The 18,543-nt window shown below is 50.0% G+C and overlaps 1 protein-coding gene across 6 annotated transcripts in view; it reads left to right on the forward strand.

The window, feature by feature from the left end:
* CLUH (clustered mitochondria homolog) overlaps positions 1-18,543 on the forward strand; it is a 153,935-nt gene that overhangs the window by 21,374 nt on the left and 114,018 nt on the right. For 3 of the 6 annotated variants that reach the window (XM_029612489.1, XM_029612487.1, XM_029612488.1), the window contains exon 2: positions 1,822-2,012. In XM_029612489.1, the coding sequence (XP_029468349.1) occupies positions 1,822-2,012 (191 nt within the window). The other 3 variants (XM_029612493.1, XM_029612492.1, XM_029612490.1) reach the window with 3 other exon arrangements.

Raw genomic sequence — 18,543 nt, forward strand, 5'->3', positions numbered from 1 at the left:
TATGGCCCACGCCATTTTTTAAGATGGCGCCACTAGTGAAGGTGAGAGGTAGGAGGGAGAGTGATTTGTGAGTCTGTTTCCATGCCAGAGCCAAGAGAGCATAAACTCTATGAAGTGGCAAATCTATTGTTTGTATGTTATCTGAAGCCCTTTTATTCTGGAAGAACAAAAGAGTCCAGGTGTTGAAGCAGGTTCAGCAAAACAGTTTGAACTAGCCAAGAGTATGTAAGGTCAGTACTGCAGCAGAATGTTTTACTACTTCAGTTAATAACTACTTTAGTTTGTTTTCCCCCTTTTTGGGTGAGGTTGTGATTTTCAGGGCTCTTGGACAGTGATGGTGTAATCTGCTTGGGCTGAAGCTGTGGGAAAGGACGATGGTGCTCCATCTTCCAGGGACCAGCGATACAGTCTGGTGTAGTAACGTGAGAAGCAGCAGAGAGCCTGAGTCATCGGGTGTTTGCTTCCATTCTGAGCCTCTTGGGAGGGGGGCACCCTGCTGAATTGGGCCAATGGCATTTTGTAGAGTGAATAAAAGAAATGTGGTCCTATTCAGCCTCATTCTGAGTGCAGTAGGTCTGGTGTGAACCCTCCAGTTCATGCTCCATACCTAGTAATAGCAGCTACAGTGGGACTCTGCCCAGCCAGGGCTTGGAATCTCCCATTGCAGGAGCCTCAGCTGAATCCAGGTAGGTTCTTGCCCTTACTGTGAGGGATTCTCCTTTATGTTAAAATCCAGCATGTATTTAAAGTGTTCCTCACCTTTTAAAGCTGGCGGTAAAGTGAAGCCCATGGAATACACAGAAGGTGCAGTGGAAACTGAAGGAGCACCTTATGCCACACAGGAGGAAGTTCAGCATATAGACACGTTTTTTAAGTCATTTCTGCACCTTGATGGAGGCTTAACATAAGCCTAAATATACATTGAAGTTTGTTTGTTTTTTTTTTTTTTAATGAATTTGGAGGCAGGTAATATATTTTTTAGGTTTAACTTTTTAAATGTATTTTAAAGAAAAATGGATGTTAAGTTGGAGTGGCTTTGTGGTCTATATTTTTTGGCAGCAATGGTGTGTGTTTGTGTTTTGTTTTGTTTTTTGTTGTTGGGTTTTTTTCATGTTGCTTTTTGTGTGTGCATATAGCGTGGAGAGATTTGCTGAGTAGCTTGTAAACCACCAGTAAGAAAGTGACACAAGAACCAGCATATGTTCCATGGCATGGAGTGTGTGTTCTTCCCTAGGTAAATGCCCCTCTTTCGCTAACCAGTCTTTAAGCTGTTAGCAGATCACCCCTTAGCTTACTGCTTCAGAAGGGACTAGCTCCCAGTTTTTTCTTTCATTCCTGTGGATGGGTCCTCCAGTCGTTTGAGATCAGCCATTCTCTCTCAAGCCCTCATCCTGTTGGTATCTTTGGATTAAGTATTAAGTAGACATGGTCAGAGTAGAGATAAAATTAACCCCAAGATACATATCCAAACATTCATGGGTTATACCACTGGGAAAACAGTCACTGAAAAAAGTAGGATAGGGATCTGGGAATTGCTAGTTATAAGCAAAAGGGACCCTCAAATCAAAGGCTACAGTATTGTATAGTGTAGAACATTAAGAATTCTACAAAAACATTTAGGGACTAAAAACCTCAATGATTCATGCATCCTTTATTTCCTCTGGAAACTCCAAGTAGATATCAAATGTATATGAAACATGCAGCAAGTTTGTTTTATGTTAATTATCTCCATTGTGTTGGTTGGAACAACTAACTCTCCATACTTCTGACTTGAACCAGCTATCATAGTCAAGTATGTTGTGTTTTTTTGTTTTGGCACAGAACATTCATCCAGCATGGCGTTAATGAACGGAGAAGGAGCTCATGATCACAGCCAGGTGGAGCCCAGGCAAAATGGGCATGAGGAGAGAGAGACAGGAGACGAAAGCAATGATCAAGAGCTCATTGTCATCCAGGACACCGGCTTCACTGTCAAGATCCAGGCACCAGCAATAGAACAGTTTGCCTTACAGGTGAGTCCAAGTGGAGTGGTTTTGAGAGACTTTGGAAGAACAATTGAAATATGCCATATGCTGGTTTCCTAGACAGGCCTCACTCAAATTGCACTGCCTTCGGTATCATTTTGGGAGGCTTCACTTGCATATCTGCTATGACCTAACCCTGTAGCAAGGCAGCATTTAAAAGTACCTGATGGCGTGCAGAATACGCTCTGGCTGGTATTAATAACCCCATGTAGACTGCGCTTCCCACACCTGTCACATTTGAAGCTGTAAGTATCCCTGGAGATTCCCCCCCGGAAACTAATAGCACCTGCAACATGCAAATGCATGTTGATGGCCCTATTAGTTAATCCCGTGCGATTCAGTAAGTAAAATGTGCAGCCAAGCCGCGCATTTTACTTTCAGAAATTAGCGCCTATACAAAGGTAGGCATTAATTTCTGCCGGCGCCGGGGAAGTGCACAGAAAAGCAGTAAAAACTGCTTTTCTGTGCACCCTCCAACTTAATATCATGGCGATATTAAATCAGAGGTCCTGAAAGTTAAAACATTTTGAAATAGGCTCGCGGGTTGGAAACCGGACGTTCAATTTTGCCGGCGTCCGATTTCCGAACCCGTGGCTGTCAGCGGGCTCGAGATCCGACGCTGGCAAAATTGAGCATCGGCTGTCAAACCCGCTGATAGCCGCCGCTCCTGTCCGAAAAGAGGCGCTAGGGACGCGCTAGTGTCCCTAGCGCCTCTTTTTTACCACCGGCCCTAATTTAAATAAATTCAATTACTGTATCGCGCGCACAGGAGAGGCCCGTTCTCCCGCGATTTTTACTGTATCGGCCCCCTTGTGTTTTGACCCAAACTGTACCTGCTGACGTAGCATCGGTTTCATAGCTAAACTTAGTCCATTTATTTATAAAGTTAATGGCCTGCTGATCCAGAGAACTTGGCGGATTGCAATAAACACACAGTACATTTAATAAAAGTTACAGGAAATAATCACAAGAAATAGAGAGACATAATATTAAAAACACGATAGGGCCACCGGTGTGCTGTAAATGCTTGTGCGTCCAGAAACCAAATGGAGAAAATTTATACAGAGAAGGCTAGAGAAAATAAATGTCTTCAGGTGTTTTCTAAAATGCAGGCTATCATTCTGTACCTTGAGTACATTTGGAAGCTCATTCCATAGTTGAAAGCCTGTGACTCCAAACATCTGGGCACAAGTCTGGGCCAACTGAATATTTTTGAACTTGGGGGCACTCAGCAAACTTCTCAACGCTGAGTGCAGAAGGCGCGTTGGACAACCGGGAGCAAGACCTTTTAATTGTTTTAAACACTAATGTCAAGGTTTAGAATTTTGTGCGCCAGCTTATAGGAAGCCAGTGAAGTTCTGCTAGAACCTGGGAAATGTGAGCACGTAAGGGAGTTCCGGAAACCAGGCGAGCTGCAGAATTTTGTATAGTTTGCAAAGCTAGAGTTCCGGCAGACCTAGATAAAAGGGATTTGCAATAATGCAGAGTTGATAGTAGCAGTGTTTGTGTGACGAGGGTAAAATCCCAGCCGAGAGGAACATAGAAGATGGCAGTGCATGGGAAAGGGCAGAAGGAGGCTCTGTCCTAACTCTGAGGGATCTGCAATGACCAGCGATGGAACCTGAAGTGGTTTTTGGGGTTCTGTTTGTATGGACGACTGCATTGCTGATTACCAATGTGACTTGAGGTTTTGTTTAAGCAGTCATTAGGTTAAGAGCCCTAATTGCATATTTCCTGAATATCCGTTCGCTAGGATGCAACTAAGTTGTCTCTCTTCCTTTTTGGGGGGGAAGGGAGGGACCCTGGCAGTCTGGACTTTTTTCCTCCTTTATTTGCAGTGGGTCTGTGGGTTTGTTCTAAGCAGACTGTTTTGGGGTTGGGTCAGGGGGGCGGGTGGGTTTGCAGGGTAATTTAGCATCACCAAAGTTTGTTTATAACTGTAGGTGAATGGGTAGCAGATTATAGCCTTTTTTTTTACTTCTCTCAATATTCATAACGTATCTATTTTACATTGTGACTTGTTCTCTCTGTTCGATATCCTATCCACTCTTCAAATTTTACTACAACTTTCCTTATGACTTCCTTTAAAGTTTATACTTTTAATGTCAAGGACTTAAATTCTGGACAGAAACTGCCTTTCTTTCAATGAAGTACGCTGTATCGATGCGATCATTTTTGTGCAGACCACTCACTGCAAGCTCGCTATGATCATCCTTATGCACTCGGGTGAGTTTCCTTTGCAATATTGGGTGCCACAATCTAAATCATCCAAATATATGGGCCAATACAGTACAGTATGCACCCGTGGAGTGCACTGTTAGCCCGGGTTTGGCCACGCGTTTTCGATAGCACCCGCAACATGCAAATGCACGTTGATGGCCCTATTAGTTATTCCCACGCGATCCAGAAAGCAAAATGTGCAGCAAAGCCGCACATTTTACTTTCAAAAATTTAATGCCTGCCGGGGAAGTGTATAGAAAAGCAGAAAACACTGCTTTTCTGTACACCCTCCGACTTAATATCATAGCAATATTAAGTCGGAGGCCCCAAAATTAAAAAAAAATTTAAAATCGTCCCGTGGATCGGAAGACGGACGCTCAATTATGCTGGCGTCCGTTTTCCAAACCCGTGGCTGTCAGCGGGTTTGAGAACAGACGCCGGCAAAATTGAGCGTCGGCTGTCAAACCCGCTGACAGCTGCCACTCCTGTCAAAAAAGAGACACTAGGGACGCGCTAGTGTCCCTAGTGTCTCTCTTTACCTCTGGCCCTCATTTGAATACTAAATCGCGCGCACAGGAGAGCGGGTGCTCCCCTCAGAGCGCCGGCTCTCCCGTGGGTTTTACTGTATCGGCCTGATACAGGGGTCGATTCCTTATTCATAAACATTTTTGAATTTAAAGGATGTCATAAAGATCCGGGAGGGTGTTTTCCATTTTTGCATATTAAAACTGAGAGAGAACTATACACACTGGGGCAGATTTTAAAAGGTACGCGCGCGGCCTCCATTTGTGCGTGCAAGGGGATGCACACTAGTGCAGCTTGCGAGCGGGCCGAGCCCTCGGGGAGACCAGCTGGCTTTTCCTGTTCCCTCCGAGGCCGCTCCAAAATTGGAGCGGCCTCGGAGGGAACTTTCCTTTTTACCCCCCTCCCCCGTACCTTTTATTTCACAAATTGTGCCCTCTGGCCCCGCCCCCGGACTGCCATTTCTTTCAAGCCCCAGGACTTGTATGCGTCCCAGGGCTATACACGTGCCTCCAGACCTTTTGACGCCCCTACGCGCGTAACCCTTTGAAAATCTGCCCCACTGCTTTCAGTATATACCCCTAGTACATAACGCTACTTTTATATTTCATTGAGTGAGACTCTTAGGGACCGTGCGCAGTGCTACCTGATATTGGGAGAGACATCAGTGTCACTCTGAATCCAGTACTAGGTAATTCTCCCAGATACTCTCCAACTGATTACACAGGAAGGGAGGGGCAGTTGGAAATCCCTTATATCCCAGGCTAACCTGGTGGTTGTATGGTGCTCCTGTTTCCCTAAATCTCATAATTTATACCTTTTACTCGTATGCCCATAGATCCTACTCTAGAATAGATCTTTTATTAGCGGGTAAGGGTATCATTAATAGAATTGCTTCCTCAAAGATCGAATCTATGACATGGTCAGGCCACGCCCTAGTCTGGTTTAATATTCAGTTTCAGGATTACGATAGAGGGCAATTATTTTGGAAGCTAAATGATAGTTTGCTTACCGATGAGGCTTTTAGGGAACAAATCTGGAACAGCATTAGCTCATATTTAGAGCTGAACGATACTCCGGATGTCTCCTCAGTTACTTTATGGGCATGCCTCAAAGCAGTATTGAGGGGCCAAGGCGTCTCATGAAAAAATGTGCAGGGTGAAGATTAGGAATGAGTTGCTAGCTAAACTCAAGTACTTGGAAACCTGCCATAAGTCTAAATTAGCGGAGTTAGATTCAGCCTCTATAGCCCACCAGCTAGATTTAGTAAAACAGACATTTTGAAGGGGATAATAAAGCAAGTAAACATTTGGCTAATAAATTGAGAGCTCAGCGTAGCTTGAATAATGTGCTGAAAATAAAGGATGCCAATGGACACATTTTGACCGCAAACCAGTATATCAGAAATCAACGTCTGCGCTTTTATTCTGATCTCTATAGTATAAATTCTGCAATAAAACCAGAAGATATTGATCTATATTTGTTGGAGTATCTCTGCCGGGCTTGACCAATATTCAACAGGAAAGCTTGGATTGTGAGATCTCATAGCTGGAAGTAATGCAGGCCATTGAGAATTTGAAACCAGGTAAAGCATCAGGCTTGATGGGGTATACAGCTCACTTCTACTAGGTTTTTGCCGATCAATTGGCTTTGCCATTAACAAACACGTTTAATGCTCTTCGTGGGAATTATGCCCTACATTACTTTTCCAATCTGGCGGGTATAACAATTCTGGTCAAGCCTGGAAGAGATTTAGCCTTATGGGGGTCATAGACCGATTTCCTTGTTAAATTTAGACCTAAATATTCTAGCCAAGATTTTTGCTGATCAGCTTAATAACCTGCCTTCTATTATACACCCAGACATTGGTAATTCGAAAGATCTTTAGCTGTATTACCCTCTTCTCTTGTCCCATATCTATAAGGACCTGGAGGAGTAGGACCATTGTCATATCTCTTGTCTGGGAAGAATTGCGATTTTTTTTTTTTTTTAAAGATGAACATTTTAGCTCCTTCCAGCACCGGTCAGAAGTGATCAAAGAAACGAAACAACTTAGGAGTATAATACCATTGAAAGGAGACAGTCATCAGCCTCCCAGGGGGTTGCTAGGTCCTGAGGGGACCATTCCCCCCCCTCCCCCGGTTGCAGAGGCAGCTGCGGAGGAGGGTCGAGGACCCTATTGCCCGCTGAGTGAATCACTGGGGGTGATACCGGGGAGCCCGGCTCACTCCCTCCAGTGGGACCAGGTCCTGGAGGCTATCGGGCAAGTAAAAAAAAAAAAAAGTTCCCTGTACGTACCAGGATCAGTCCAGGACACCTGGGTTGTGACTCCGCACCAGTAGATGGAGACAGAGCAAAACTTGTCGGGTTGAGTCATATATGACCCTGTGCCAATCACAGCCCCTCAGTCTTACTCTGTCTCCAGTAGATGGTGCAGGTGCAGTCACAGTCCTGCCTGCCCGCCCTGATTCTGGTAGTTAGTCAGGGTTGGGTTGTTTTTGATTATCAGTTCTTTCTAGATAAGCCTAGGTAGTGGTTTTTATGTCCAAATTGGGTTTTTTCTTTTGGTTAAAGAGTCAGGTCCCGGCCGCCCTGCCTCCCAGGGGGGTTGTGAGGTTCTGAGGGGACCATCCCCCCCTGGTCGAGGCCGCTGCTAGGGTCGAGGACCCGGCTCCACTAGTAGCAGCGTCAGGGGTGACACCGGGGAGCCTGGTTCACTCACCCCTGCAGGAATAGGGCTCCAGGACACGGGACGGCGACAAGCGTCAGTGAAAAAAAAAAAAAAAAAAAAAAAAAAGTTTGCTGTTTTTTGTTTTTGCTTTCGGCCAGCTCTCCGTTACCTTGCGTCGCCACTCCGTTCCGCCGAGGGGGGGGGGGGCGCCACTAGCAGGGGGGGGGTCGCCGAATTAATTTTTATTCTGAGGCGCGTCTCTGTTTTTACCCGCGATCGCCGGCATGCCGCATGGTTCTTCGTGTCGGGCCTGCGGCTCGGCGCGCGCGCCTATCTCGAGAGGGCCTCTGCTCGGCCTGCGTCCCAGGTGGTGAAGAGACGTCCGGGGCACCTCGGGGATCTCGCTCCCGGATCGCGCGATCGCCGCCGCGTGGTGGAGGCTCGTTAGGTAGGCCTCAGGACTTGTTCCCGCTTAGCGCGGGAGTGGTGGCCATGTTGGCCACCGGCCGCGAAATCGCGCAGGACGCGGCGGGGGATTCGGCCTTGCCTCCCGCGCTTTCCCCGCAGCGGGGTGCCGCGGGAGGGGTCTCCTCGGAGGGGCTTCGGTCCCGGGGGGTATTCCGAGGCCGATTCTTCTGAGTCAGGTTCTTTCTCGGAGGACTTTGCGCTATTGCTGCGCAAGGTACTTCGGTACAAGCATAGCAAGCGCAGCCGAGGGGGGACCTCTGGGGATGGTCCCCACAAGGCTCCGCCAAGGAAGAGGAAGGCTACGAAGACTGCGGAGGGAGCCCAGGAGCCCTCACGGGGGAAGCGGCTCCCTCGGGGCGTGCCGCAGGAGTCGGATTCAGAGGATTCCTCCGTGGCGGATACTGATTTTCCCGAAGAGCCCCCGGCGGATGGCTTCGCCCAGCCCAGCGCGGGAAAGGGAACACAGGCCGTGGAAGGGGATGACCCCAAGGTAGTCCGGCTGTTCCGCAGGGAGGAACTGTCGCCACTCATTCCGGCCATTCTCCAGGAGCTGAGGATAGAGGCCCCACCTGTGGTGGTCCGCCAAGAGGCCAACATGGATCCAGTTCTGCTAGGTCTTACGGGGCCGGCAGTGGCTTTTCCTTTTCATTTTTCGTCAACGGATATCTTGTTCCGGGAATGGGATACTCCGGAATTAGGATTGAAAGTCAGCAAGGCCATGGATAAGCTCTACCCGCTTCCAGAGGAGGCGCTGGAGCTGCTCAGACTTCCAAAGGTGGATTCAGCGGTCTCCGCGGTGACGAAGAGGTCTACTATCCCGGTCATGGGAGCAACGGTCCTCCGGGATATACAAGACATGAAGCTGGAAGTGCAGCTTAAGAAGATATTTGAGGTCTCCGCCCTAGGGGTGCGGGCCGCAGTCTGCACTAACTTCGCTATGAGAGCTAGTCTGCGCTGGGCCCAGGTCCTTCAGGTGAATGCGGGTCTGTCTGCGAAGGATGCCTCTCAGGCAGATAGGTTGGAGGCGGTTGGAGGCGGCAATAGCGTATGGGGCGGATGCCCTTCACGATCTTCTACGCACGTCCGCTAGGTCCATGGTGGCAGCGGTGTCGGCGCACCGCCTCCTATGGCTGCGCAACTGGGCAGCGGATGGCTCTTCCAAGGCTCACCTGGGGGCGCTACCTTTCAAGGGGAAATTGTTGTTTGGCAAGGAGTTGGAGGATTTGATGATTTCTCTGGGTGAGAACAGGGCATTTAAGCTGCCCGAGGATAGAGCCAGAACGCGGTCCTCGTTTCCTGCCAGATCCCGTTTTCGGGGGCCCAGGAAATCGCGCCCTCAAAGATCCACCGGCCCTCCGTATAGGCCGTCTTCCTCTCGGAACCCTCAGTGGCAGCAGTCCTTTCGGGGGAAACGTTACGGTAGGCAAGGAGGAGCCCCGTCGAACACGGGGTCTAAGTCTTCGCAATGAAGTTCGGCCGGTCCATCCCTCGCCGTGCCTGCAGCACGCATTCCAAATGTTGGGGCGCGGTTAACCTTAATTTTCGAGGAATGGACCAGAGTGACGTCGGACCAGTGGGTCCTCAACGTGATAAGACACGGTTACGAGTTAGATTTTGCTCACATCCCAGCGGACAAGTTCCTGGTCTCGCCCTGCAAGGCCCCCAAGAAAAGGGCGGCGGTGCTAGACACCATCTGGCGATTGGAAAACTTGGGAGCCATTTCCCCCGTCCCTGTCGATCAGCACGGCAGGGGCCGGTACTCCATTTACTTCGTGGTTCCCAAGAAGGACGGCACGTCAAGACCAATCCTGGATCTAAAAGGGGTAAACAGATGCCTTCGCGTTCCCCACTTCAAAATGGAGACAATTCGCTCGGTGATTGCGTCGGTGCGTCCGGGCGAATTCCTGGCTTCCCTAGATCTCACAGAAGCGTACCTTCACGTGGGCATCCAGCCATCGTGCCAGCGGTTCCTAAGGTTCTGCATACTAGGAAGGCACTACCAATTTCGAGCGCTCCCATTTGGTCTCGCGACAGCTCCTCGGACATTCACGAAAGTGATGGTGGTAGTGGCGGCGCAGCTGCGTTGGGAAGGACTTCTGGTTCATCCTTACCTGGACGATTGGTTGATTCGGGCGAAGTCAGAGGGTCAGTGTCGGCAGGCGGTGGCCAGGGTTCTACAGCTATTGCAGTCCCTGGGCTGGGTGGTCAACTACAACAAGAGCCAACTGACGCCCACTCAGTCCTTGGAATATCTTGGAGCCGTATTCGACACGAAACAGGGCAAGGTGGTTCTATCTCAAGATCGGATATGCAAGCTGCAATCTCAAGTGAGGCGTTTGTTGTCTCTAAGCCGCCCGCGAGTCTGCGATTACCTGACAGTTCTGGGGTCTATGGCTTCAACGCTCGCGTTGGTACCCTGGGCGTTCGCTCACCTGCAGCCATTGCAGTCATCTTTACTATCCCGCCGGAAGCCGGTTTCGGAGGATTTCTACCTACCGCTCCCACTCGCTGGCCAGGCGAGATCCAGCCTACTCTGGTGGCTGGATCCCAGTCATCTGTCCTGTGGAGTGTCCCTTCTAGTGCCCAAGTGGACGGTGGTGACCACGGATGCCAGTCTCTCCGGCTGGGGAGCAGTTTACCTAGGGAAATCGGTGCAAGGCCTTTGGTCAGAGTCGCAAGCCCAGTGGTCTATCAACCGTCTGGAGACCAGAGCGGTCCGTCTGGCTCTTCAAGCCTTCCTACCGTTGATACGGGGAAAGGCGGTCCGAGTTCTATCGGACAACGCGACCACCGTGGCCTACATCAATCGTCAAGGCGGGACGAGAAGTCCACTGGTGGCGGAGGAGGCGCAGTTCTTATTGGCCTGGTCGGAGCAAAATCTCAGCAACACGCAGCGTCTCACATTGCCAGGGTCGACAACGTCCAGGCAGATTTTCTCAGCCGTCATCGTCTGGATCCTGGAGAGTGGGAGCTGGCGGACGAAGCGTTTCTCCTCATCTGCAGGAAGTGGGGTGTTCCCCACATGGATCTGATGGCCACGTGGCACAACGTGAAGGCTCCGCGATTTTACAGTTGGCGTCGAGAGAGGGGAGCAGAAGGCGTCGACGCGTTGGTGCTTCCCTGGCCGACGGATGTGCTGCTGTACGTGTTTCCCCCGTGGCCAATGATCGGCAAGATTCTGCGGCGCATAGAATTGCACCTGTCCAACGTGATCATGGTGGCACCGGAGTGGCCGCGCCGTCCGTGGTTCGCAGACCTCGTCCAGTTGTCGGTGGCGGCTCCCCTTCGTCTCCAGGGGTTCGCGGGGCTGCTTCATCAGGGCCCTGTCTGTTTGGAGGATGCGGATCACTTCTTCTGTCTCGCGGCATGGCTTTTGAGAGGAATCGATTGAAGAGAAAAGGTTACTCGGACGCGGTAATAGCTACGCTGCTGAGGTCCCGGAAGCAGTCTACGTCCCTGGCTTATGTCCGGGTATGGGTAGTTTTTGAGCAATGGTGTGTGGAGCGGGGTTTGGATCCCACTTCTGCTGCGGTTTCCAATATTCTGGCTTTTCTCCAGGCCGGGCTGGCCAAAGGCTTAGCGTGCAGTTCCCTACGGGTCCAAGTGGCGGCGCTTGGTTGTTTGCGTGGTAAGGTCCGGGGAACCTCCCTGGCTCTTCACCCGGATATCGCCCGTTTCCTGCGGGGGGCTAAACACCTCCGTCCTCCCTTGCGTCCTCCCTGTCCGTCTTGGAATCTCAATTGGGTTCTCTCCGCCTTGTGCTCGGCACCGTTTGAGCCCTTGAAGCGCGCTGTGGTCAAAGATCTCACGTTGAAGACCGTATTCCTGGTGGCAATTGCCTCGGCCCGCCGTGTTTCGGAATTGCAGGCGTTGTCCTGTAGGGAGCCGTTTTTGCGCATCTCCGACGCAGGGGTTTCCTTACGGACGGTTCCTTCTTTTCTGCCTAAAGTCGTGTCGGCTTTTCATTTGAATCAATCCGTTGAGCTTCCCGCTTTTGCGGTCGGGAAGTCTTCGGACCCGAAAACGAGAGAATTACGAAAACTGGATGTGCGGATGTCCCTTCTTCGCTATCTAGAGGTCACTAATCCTTTTCGGGTAACAGATCATCTGTTTGTGCTGCTTTCGGGCCCAAAGAAAGGTTCTGCGGCGTCTTGCACGACGATCGCCCGTTGGCTCAAGGAGGCCATTGGCTCAGCGTACATAGTGCGGGGAAAACCTCCGCCTGTGGGTCTCAGGGCTCATTCGACGCGGTCCCACACTGCGTCTTGGGCGGAATCTTCGCAGGTGTCGCCTCAAGAGATTTGCAGGGCGGCTACCTGGAAGTCGTTGCATACCTTCATCAGACATTACCGGTTGGATGTTCAGGCTACTGAGGCCGGAGGGTTTGGAGAGAGGGCACTCCGAGCGGGACTCTCTGCTTCCCACCCTCGGTAAGTTGGCTCTGGTACATCCCAGGTGTCCTGGACTGATCCTGGTACGTACAGGGAAAGGAAAATTAGTTTCTTACCTGATAATTTTCGTTCCTGTAGTACCAAGGATCAGTCCAGGATCCCGCCCGCAGTGCTACGCTAAAGTAACGGAGAGTCCGCTCATGGTTATTACTTAAGCTACCCGCTTGTTTGTTTCGCTCTCCCGGTTGGGGAGTCTGGTTCCCGAAGGGGTTTGGAGTTATTTCCGTTTAAGTAGCGAGTTTTGCTAGTTAGCTATGGTTGCCTAATCGGGTTTCTACTTTGACATTACGTATGACTGAGGGGCTAAGATTGGCACAGGGTCATATATGACTCAACCCGACAAGTTTTGCTCTGTCTCCATCTACTGGTGCGGAGTCACAACCCAGGTGTCCTGGACTGATCCTTGGTACTACAGGAACGAAAATTATCAGGTAAGAAACTAATTTTCCTATTTGCCTTTTTTTCTTCTTGACTCTCCCTCTCCTGGCGTTTGCGTGTGGGCTCCTCTCGTCTCTTTTCGCCACTGTTTCGTCGTGTTTTTCAAAGGGAGAAACTGGTAGATTGGCTGGACAGGAAAATGCAGTGGAGATCATCTGTAGGGCATGTGGCGCCGTGCAAGCGCGGCTCTCGCGGGACAGCCTGTGTGCCAGTTCTCTCAGGAAGAGAGAGAGCCTCCACGACCACCGGGAGGGTCGTTCTGCGGGTCCAGACTGTCTCCGGGGCCTTTGGGGAGCTACAGCCCCCTTCTCTCGGCCCGTTCCCGCTGAGCGCGGGAACGGGCGCTATTTTGAATTCGCTCACAGCAGTGAACTCGGCAGTGCTTACGGCAGAGGGGGGAGGGGAATCTCCCACCACGTTTGTCGCTGAAAAAGACAGCCCCTGAGTGGGGGTGACTTAGGAGGGCTTAATTCACGAGGCGCAGGGGATATCCCTGAGGGGGATGTGGATGATTCCTCCTCTGCTTCTTCCTTTTCATCTGATTTTGTGTTCTTGCTGCACCGGGCCTTTAAGGCCCGGAAAGCAGGAAAAAAGAGAGCGCTGGACAAGTCCATCTTATCAGAAGGCCAGGCCTAGGAAGCGCTTCAAGCCCGGGGAGGACACGGGTCATCCTAAGCCACAACGGCCCTTAAAGACTCCTCAGGCTGTATCAGATTCTTCTTCAGATTCGGAAGATCTGGACTTACCATCCCAGCCCCCGAGGGGGGTCGAGAGGGACAAGGACCAGGTGCAGGGCACTCTGCGTGGCTCTCATGGGGTGGACGGAGATGATCCGAAGGTGGTCCAGCTTTTTTGGAGAGAAGAACTGGGTCCTCTCATCCCCGCTGTTTTGGGAGAATTGGGATTTGAGGCTCCTCATGAGGAGTCCTGCCTAGGGTCTTCTGACCCAGTGTTAGGCCTGTGGGGGCCACTTTCGTCATTCCCTTTTCATTTTTCTGCCATGGATTTGCTTTTCAGGGAATGGGACACCCCTGACTTGGGACTGAAGGTTTCCAAGGCGATGGATAGGCTGTATCCTCTGCCTGAGAAGGCTTTAGATCTTCAGGTACCCAAGGTGGATGCGGCAGTCTCCGCTGTCTCAAAGACCACCATCCCGGTCACTGGTTCGGCCTTCAAGGACTTACAGGACCGAAAGCTGGAGCTCCAGCTCAAGAAGATATTTGAGGTCTCAGTGCTTGGGGTCCGAGTGGCTATGTGCAGCAATTTTGCTTTATGAGCGGGCCTTCGCTGGGTGCAACAACTACAAGCTAACGATTCGCTGTCGGAGGGGGAAGCCCTCCAGGCTGGGCGTCTTGAGGCTGTCGTTGCTTATAGCATGGATGCTCTATAGGATTTACTTTGTACACCTGCCAGGACCATGGTATCCGCTGTATCTGCCCGTCGTCTTTTGTGGTTAAGAAACTGGGCAGTGGATGTTTCTTCCAAATCCCAGCTGGGATCTCTGCCCTTCAAAGGCAAGCTGCTATTTGGCAAAGAACTGGAGGATCTCATTCAGATTCTGGGAGAGAATAAAGTTCATCGCTTACCGGAAGATAGGCCAAAGCAGAGAGGTTCTTTTTCTTCTAAGTTGTGATTTCGGGGAGGTCGGAGGTCTCGCCCTCCGCGAGCACCCACTTCCTCTTTTCGGCAGAATTCCAACAGACAGGCATAGTCTCAGTCCTTTCGTGGGTGACACTTCGGTAGACCTGGTAACACACAGTCCACGCAGGGTTGAAAGCCTTCACGATGATGGGCGGCTGGTCCATTCCTCTGTTCCAGTAGTTAGGGGGCAGATTGTCTCTGTTTTACGAGGCGTGGACCAAAATCACATCTGACCAGTGGGTTCTATCTGTGATAAGACATGGCTACGCTTTAGATGTTGCCCATCGACCCCCGCCATTGGTTTCTCTGTGCGGTTATGCAACAAAGCGGGCGGTAAGGGAGATGTTGCAGCACCTTCTCGAACTCTGCGCCATTACTCCTGTTCCTCCGGCAGAGCAATGAAAGGGCGTTACTCCATTTACTTTGTAGTGCCAAAGAAGGAAGGGACCTTCTAGCTCATTCTCTATCTAAAGCGGGTCAACTGATGCCTTCGGATACCCCGCTTCTGAATGGAGATGTTACATAGAAATGACGGCAGAAGAAGACCAAACGGCCCATCCACTCTGCCCAGCAAGTTTCGCACTATTTTTTTTTTTTCTCATACTTATCTGTTACTCTTGGCTCTTAGTAATCTTTTGGTTCTATTTCCCTTCCACCCCCACCGTTAATGTAGAGAGCAGTGTTGGAGCTGCATCTAAGTGAAATTTCTAGCTTAATTAGTTAGGGGTAGTAACCGCCACAATAAGCAAGCTACACCCATGCTTATTTGTTTACCCAGACTATGTAATTCAGTCCTTGTTGGTTGTCTGTATATAGATCCACTTTTCTTCATTCCCCCTGTCATTGAAGCAGAGAGCGAGCTATGCTGGATATGCATTGAAAGTGAAGTATCAGGCTTATTTGGTTTGGGGTAGTAACTGCCGTAAAAAGCAAGTTACTCCCCGCTTTTTTGTGAATGCAAATCTTTTTTTCCACTTTCATTCACGTCCTCTAGACTTTATGGATCCACAGTGTTTATCCCACGCCCCTTTGAAGTCTTTCACACTTCTGGTCTTCACCAGGGCATTCCAGGCATCCACCACCCTCTCGTGAAGAAATACTTCCTGACATTGGTTCTGGAGCTTCAAATTGTGATCCCTGGTTCTGCTGATTTTTTTTTTTTTTCCGACGGAAAAGGTTTGTCGTTGTCTTTGGATCATTAAAACGGTCCGTCATTGCTTCGGTTCGGCAGGGGGAATTCCTGGCATCCCTGGATCTGACGGAGGCGTATTTGCACATTGGAATCCAGTCAGATCACCTGAGGTTCCTGAGGGTCTCCATCTTGGGGCAGCATTACCAGTTTCGGGCTCTACTCTTCAGCCTCGCTACCGCACCTAGGACATTCACCAAGATGGTGGTGGTGGCAGCGCAACTCCGCAGAGAAGGTTTGGTGCATCCATACTTGGACGATTGGCTGATTTTAGCGAAATCGGAAGCGCTTTGCCACGTAGTGATACACCGGGTGATTCAATTGAGAGCGCTCGGCTGGGTGATCAATATGGCCAAAAGTCGTCTTAATTCCCTCCCAATCATTGGAATTTCTGGGAGCTTTGTTCGACACACAACGAGGGAAAGTCTCTTCCTGACATCCAAGCGCATTGCCAAATTGCAAGGACAGGTGCGTGTCTTGCTGTCCAAACATCCTCCGAAGGTCTGGGATTATTTGTAAGTTTTGGGATCCATGACTTCGACCCTGGAAATGGTTCCATGGGCTTTCGCTCACATGCGGCCTTTACAGTCAGCATTGCTTTTCTGCTGGAATCCGGTCTCCGAACAATTTCATCTGTCTTTGCCGCTGACGGGAGTCCACACGGGCCAACCTGGATTGGTGGCTACTCTCGGACAACTTGAGCCGCGGAGTTCCCTTGGTTGTCCCCAACTGGACAGTGGTGACTACAGATGCCAGTCTTGCTGGTTGGGAAGCGGTTTGTCTGCAGAAGTCTGTACAGGGGCAGTGGTCCCAAGAAGAGGCTGAATGGACCATTGTACATAATTTCTGTACGCAGGGCCAGGGCAACAAGAACACTTCGACTCAGCAAGAGGTTTAAAATTTAGTTTATTTTGGCTTTGTAAAGAAGTCAAAGACAAGTGTTCCTGGGAGATGCTATATGCCCTCTATCTGTAATAACTAGCATCTCAATGAATATATGACATGCCCTGACTTATATAATCAAAATACAGCACTACCGAAGTTTCCAGAATGAATGACGTGACTGCCCAAAGACTTATTTACAAAGATACATTATGCTGTTGTCATGACAATCTATCATGTATAGGAAATGCTTGTGAGGACATCCTCCATTCATTTGTAAAAATCATACTATTTACTTGTCTTCCCTGAAACCACCCTTCCACCATAAAAGTTCCTTTATCACCATAGCTTTGATGCACTGTATTCCTTCTAGTATCCTGTTGTTCTTCTTTGTTGTGTAAACAAATAGCAAGTCTGTGGCTTCAATAGGAGTTAGGCCTGAATTCCGTTTCTTGGCACCAGGATTTAATTAAAACTGTAACCTCAAAGGATCTTCTTTTCACCTGGTTTCTGTCCGTTGAGATATACATTTGTAAGACAAAAGCTTACATCCTGGTTTCATACGAACCAAGTTTCCTTGTATTATGAAGTAAATGTTGCCATTGAATAGGCCTCTTCCTGTTGGTGCCAGTAGGTCTATCTCAGGGACATTCTGCAAGTCATGCTCAGAAAGGCACTCAGAGTTCATTCACCTCTGACAGGCCACAGTACAGCAGAGGCGTCTGGGTATTTTTCCTTCCTAATATTGTGTATCTGATCAATCATATTCTTCACCATCAACCGTCTGGAGACCAGGGCAGTGCGACTAGCGTTGCAAGCCTTTCTCCCACTCTTCGGGGGAAAGTCAATCAGGGTGTTGTCCGACAATGCGACCACGGTGGCTTACATCAATCACCAGGGTAGAACCAAGAGCCAGCCAGTGGCATTGGAAGCTTGCCTGTTGATCAGCTGGGCGGAGCAGAACCTGGTCAGCTTAGTGGCGTCTCACATAGCCGGAGTTGACAACGTATTCGCGGATTTTCTCAGCAGTCATCTCGATCCAGGGGAGTGGGAGCTAGCGGATGGAGCTTTTCAACTCATCTGTGACACGTGGGGCACACCTTGCCTGGATCTGATGGCAACGTTCAGGAATTCCAAGGTTCCATGCTTCTTTGCTCGCCGCAGAGACACGGGAGCAGAGGGAGTAGACTCTCTGGTGCTCCCCTGGCCGATGGACGTTCTGCTTTATGTATTTCCTCCTTGGCCTCTAATCGGCAGAGTGCTCAGGCGAATAGAGCTACACCCGGCAGAGGTGATCCTGGTAGCTCCCGAGTGGCCGCGTTGTCCCTGGTTTGCGGATCTGGTCAATCTAGCGGTGGAGGGTCCTCTGTGGTTTCCAGATCTTCCGAACCTGCTTCATCAAGGGCTAGTCTGTTTCGACCAGGTCGATCGCTTTTGTCTAGCAGCATGGCTTTTGAGAGGCAGCATCTGAAGTGTAAGGAGTATTCGGACACTGTAGTGGCTATGCTTTTGAGGTCGCGTAAAACTTCCACTTCTGTCTTACGTTAGAGTATGGAAGATTTTTGAGTCATGGTGCTCAGACCGTGAGATTATTCCTACCCGGGCGTCTGTGGCAGAGATTTTGAGTTTCCTTCAAGCGGGGTTAACTAAGGGCTTATCGTGTAGTTCTTTAAGGGTGCAGGTGGCAACTCTTGCTTGTTTACGCGGTACTGTACAGGGAGTAGCATTGGCTGCACATCCAGATGTCTTTTGCTTTCTTCGTGGAGCGAAACGTTTACGCCTGCTGGTGAGGCCTCCTTGTCCATCATGGAACTTGACCTTAGTCCTCACCGCTTTGTGTGCGGCGCCCTTTGAACCACTGAAACGAGCGACATTGAAAGCGGTGTTTCTCGTGGCGATTTCCTCGGCTCGTAGATTGTCCGAGCTTCAGGCATTGTCATGCAGAGAGCCCTTCTTAAGGATTTCAGATTCTGGAGTATCCTTGTGAACGGTTGCTTCGTTTCTTCCAAAGGTGGTTTCCTCCTTTCATGTAAATCA

The sequence above is a fragment of the Rhinatrema bivittatum genome, chromosome 8 (genome assembly GCF_901001135.1).
Source record: "Rhinatrema bivittatum chromosome 8, aRhiBiv1.1, whole genome shotgun sequence".
Classification (NCBI taxonomy): domain Eukaryota; kingdom Metazoa; phylum Chordata; class Amphibia; order Gymnophiona; family Rhinatrematidae; genus Rhinatrema; species Rhinatrema bivittatum.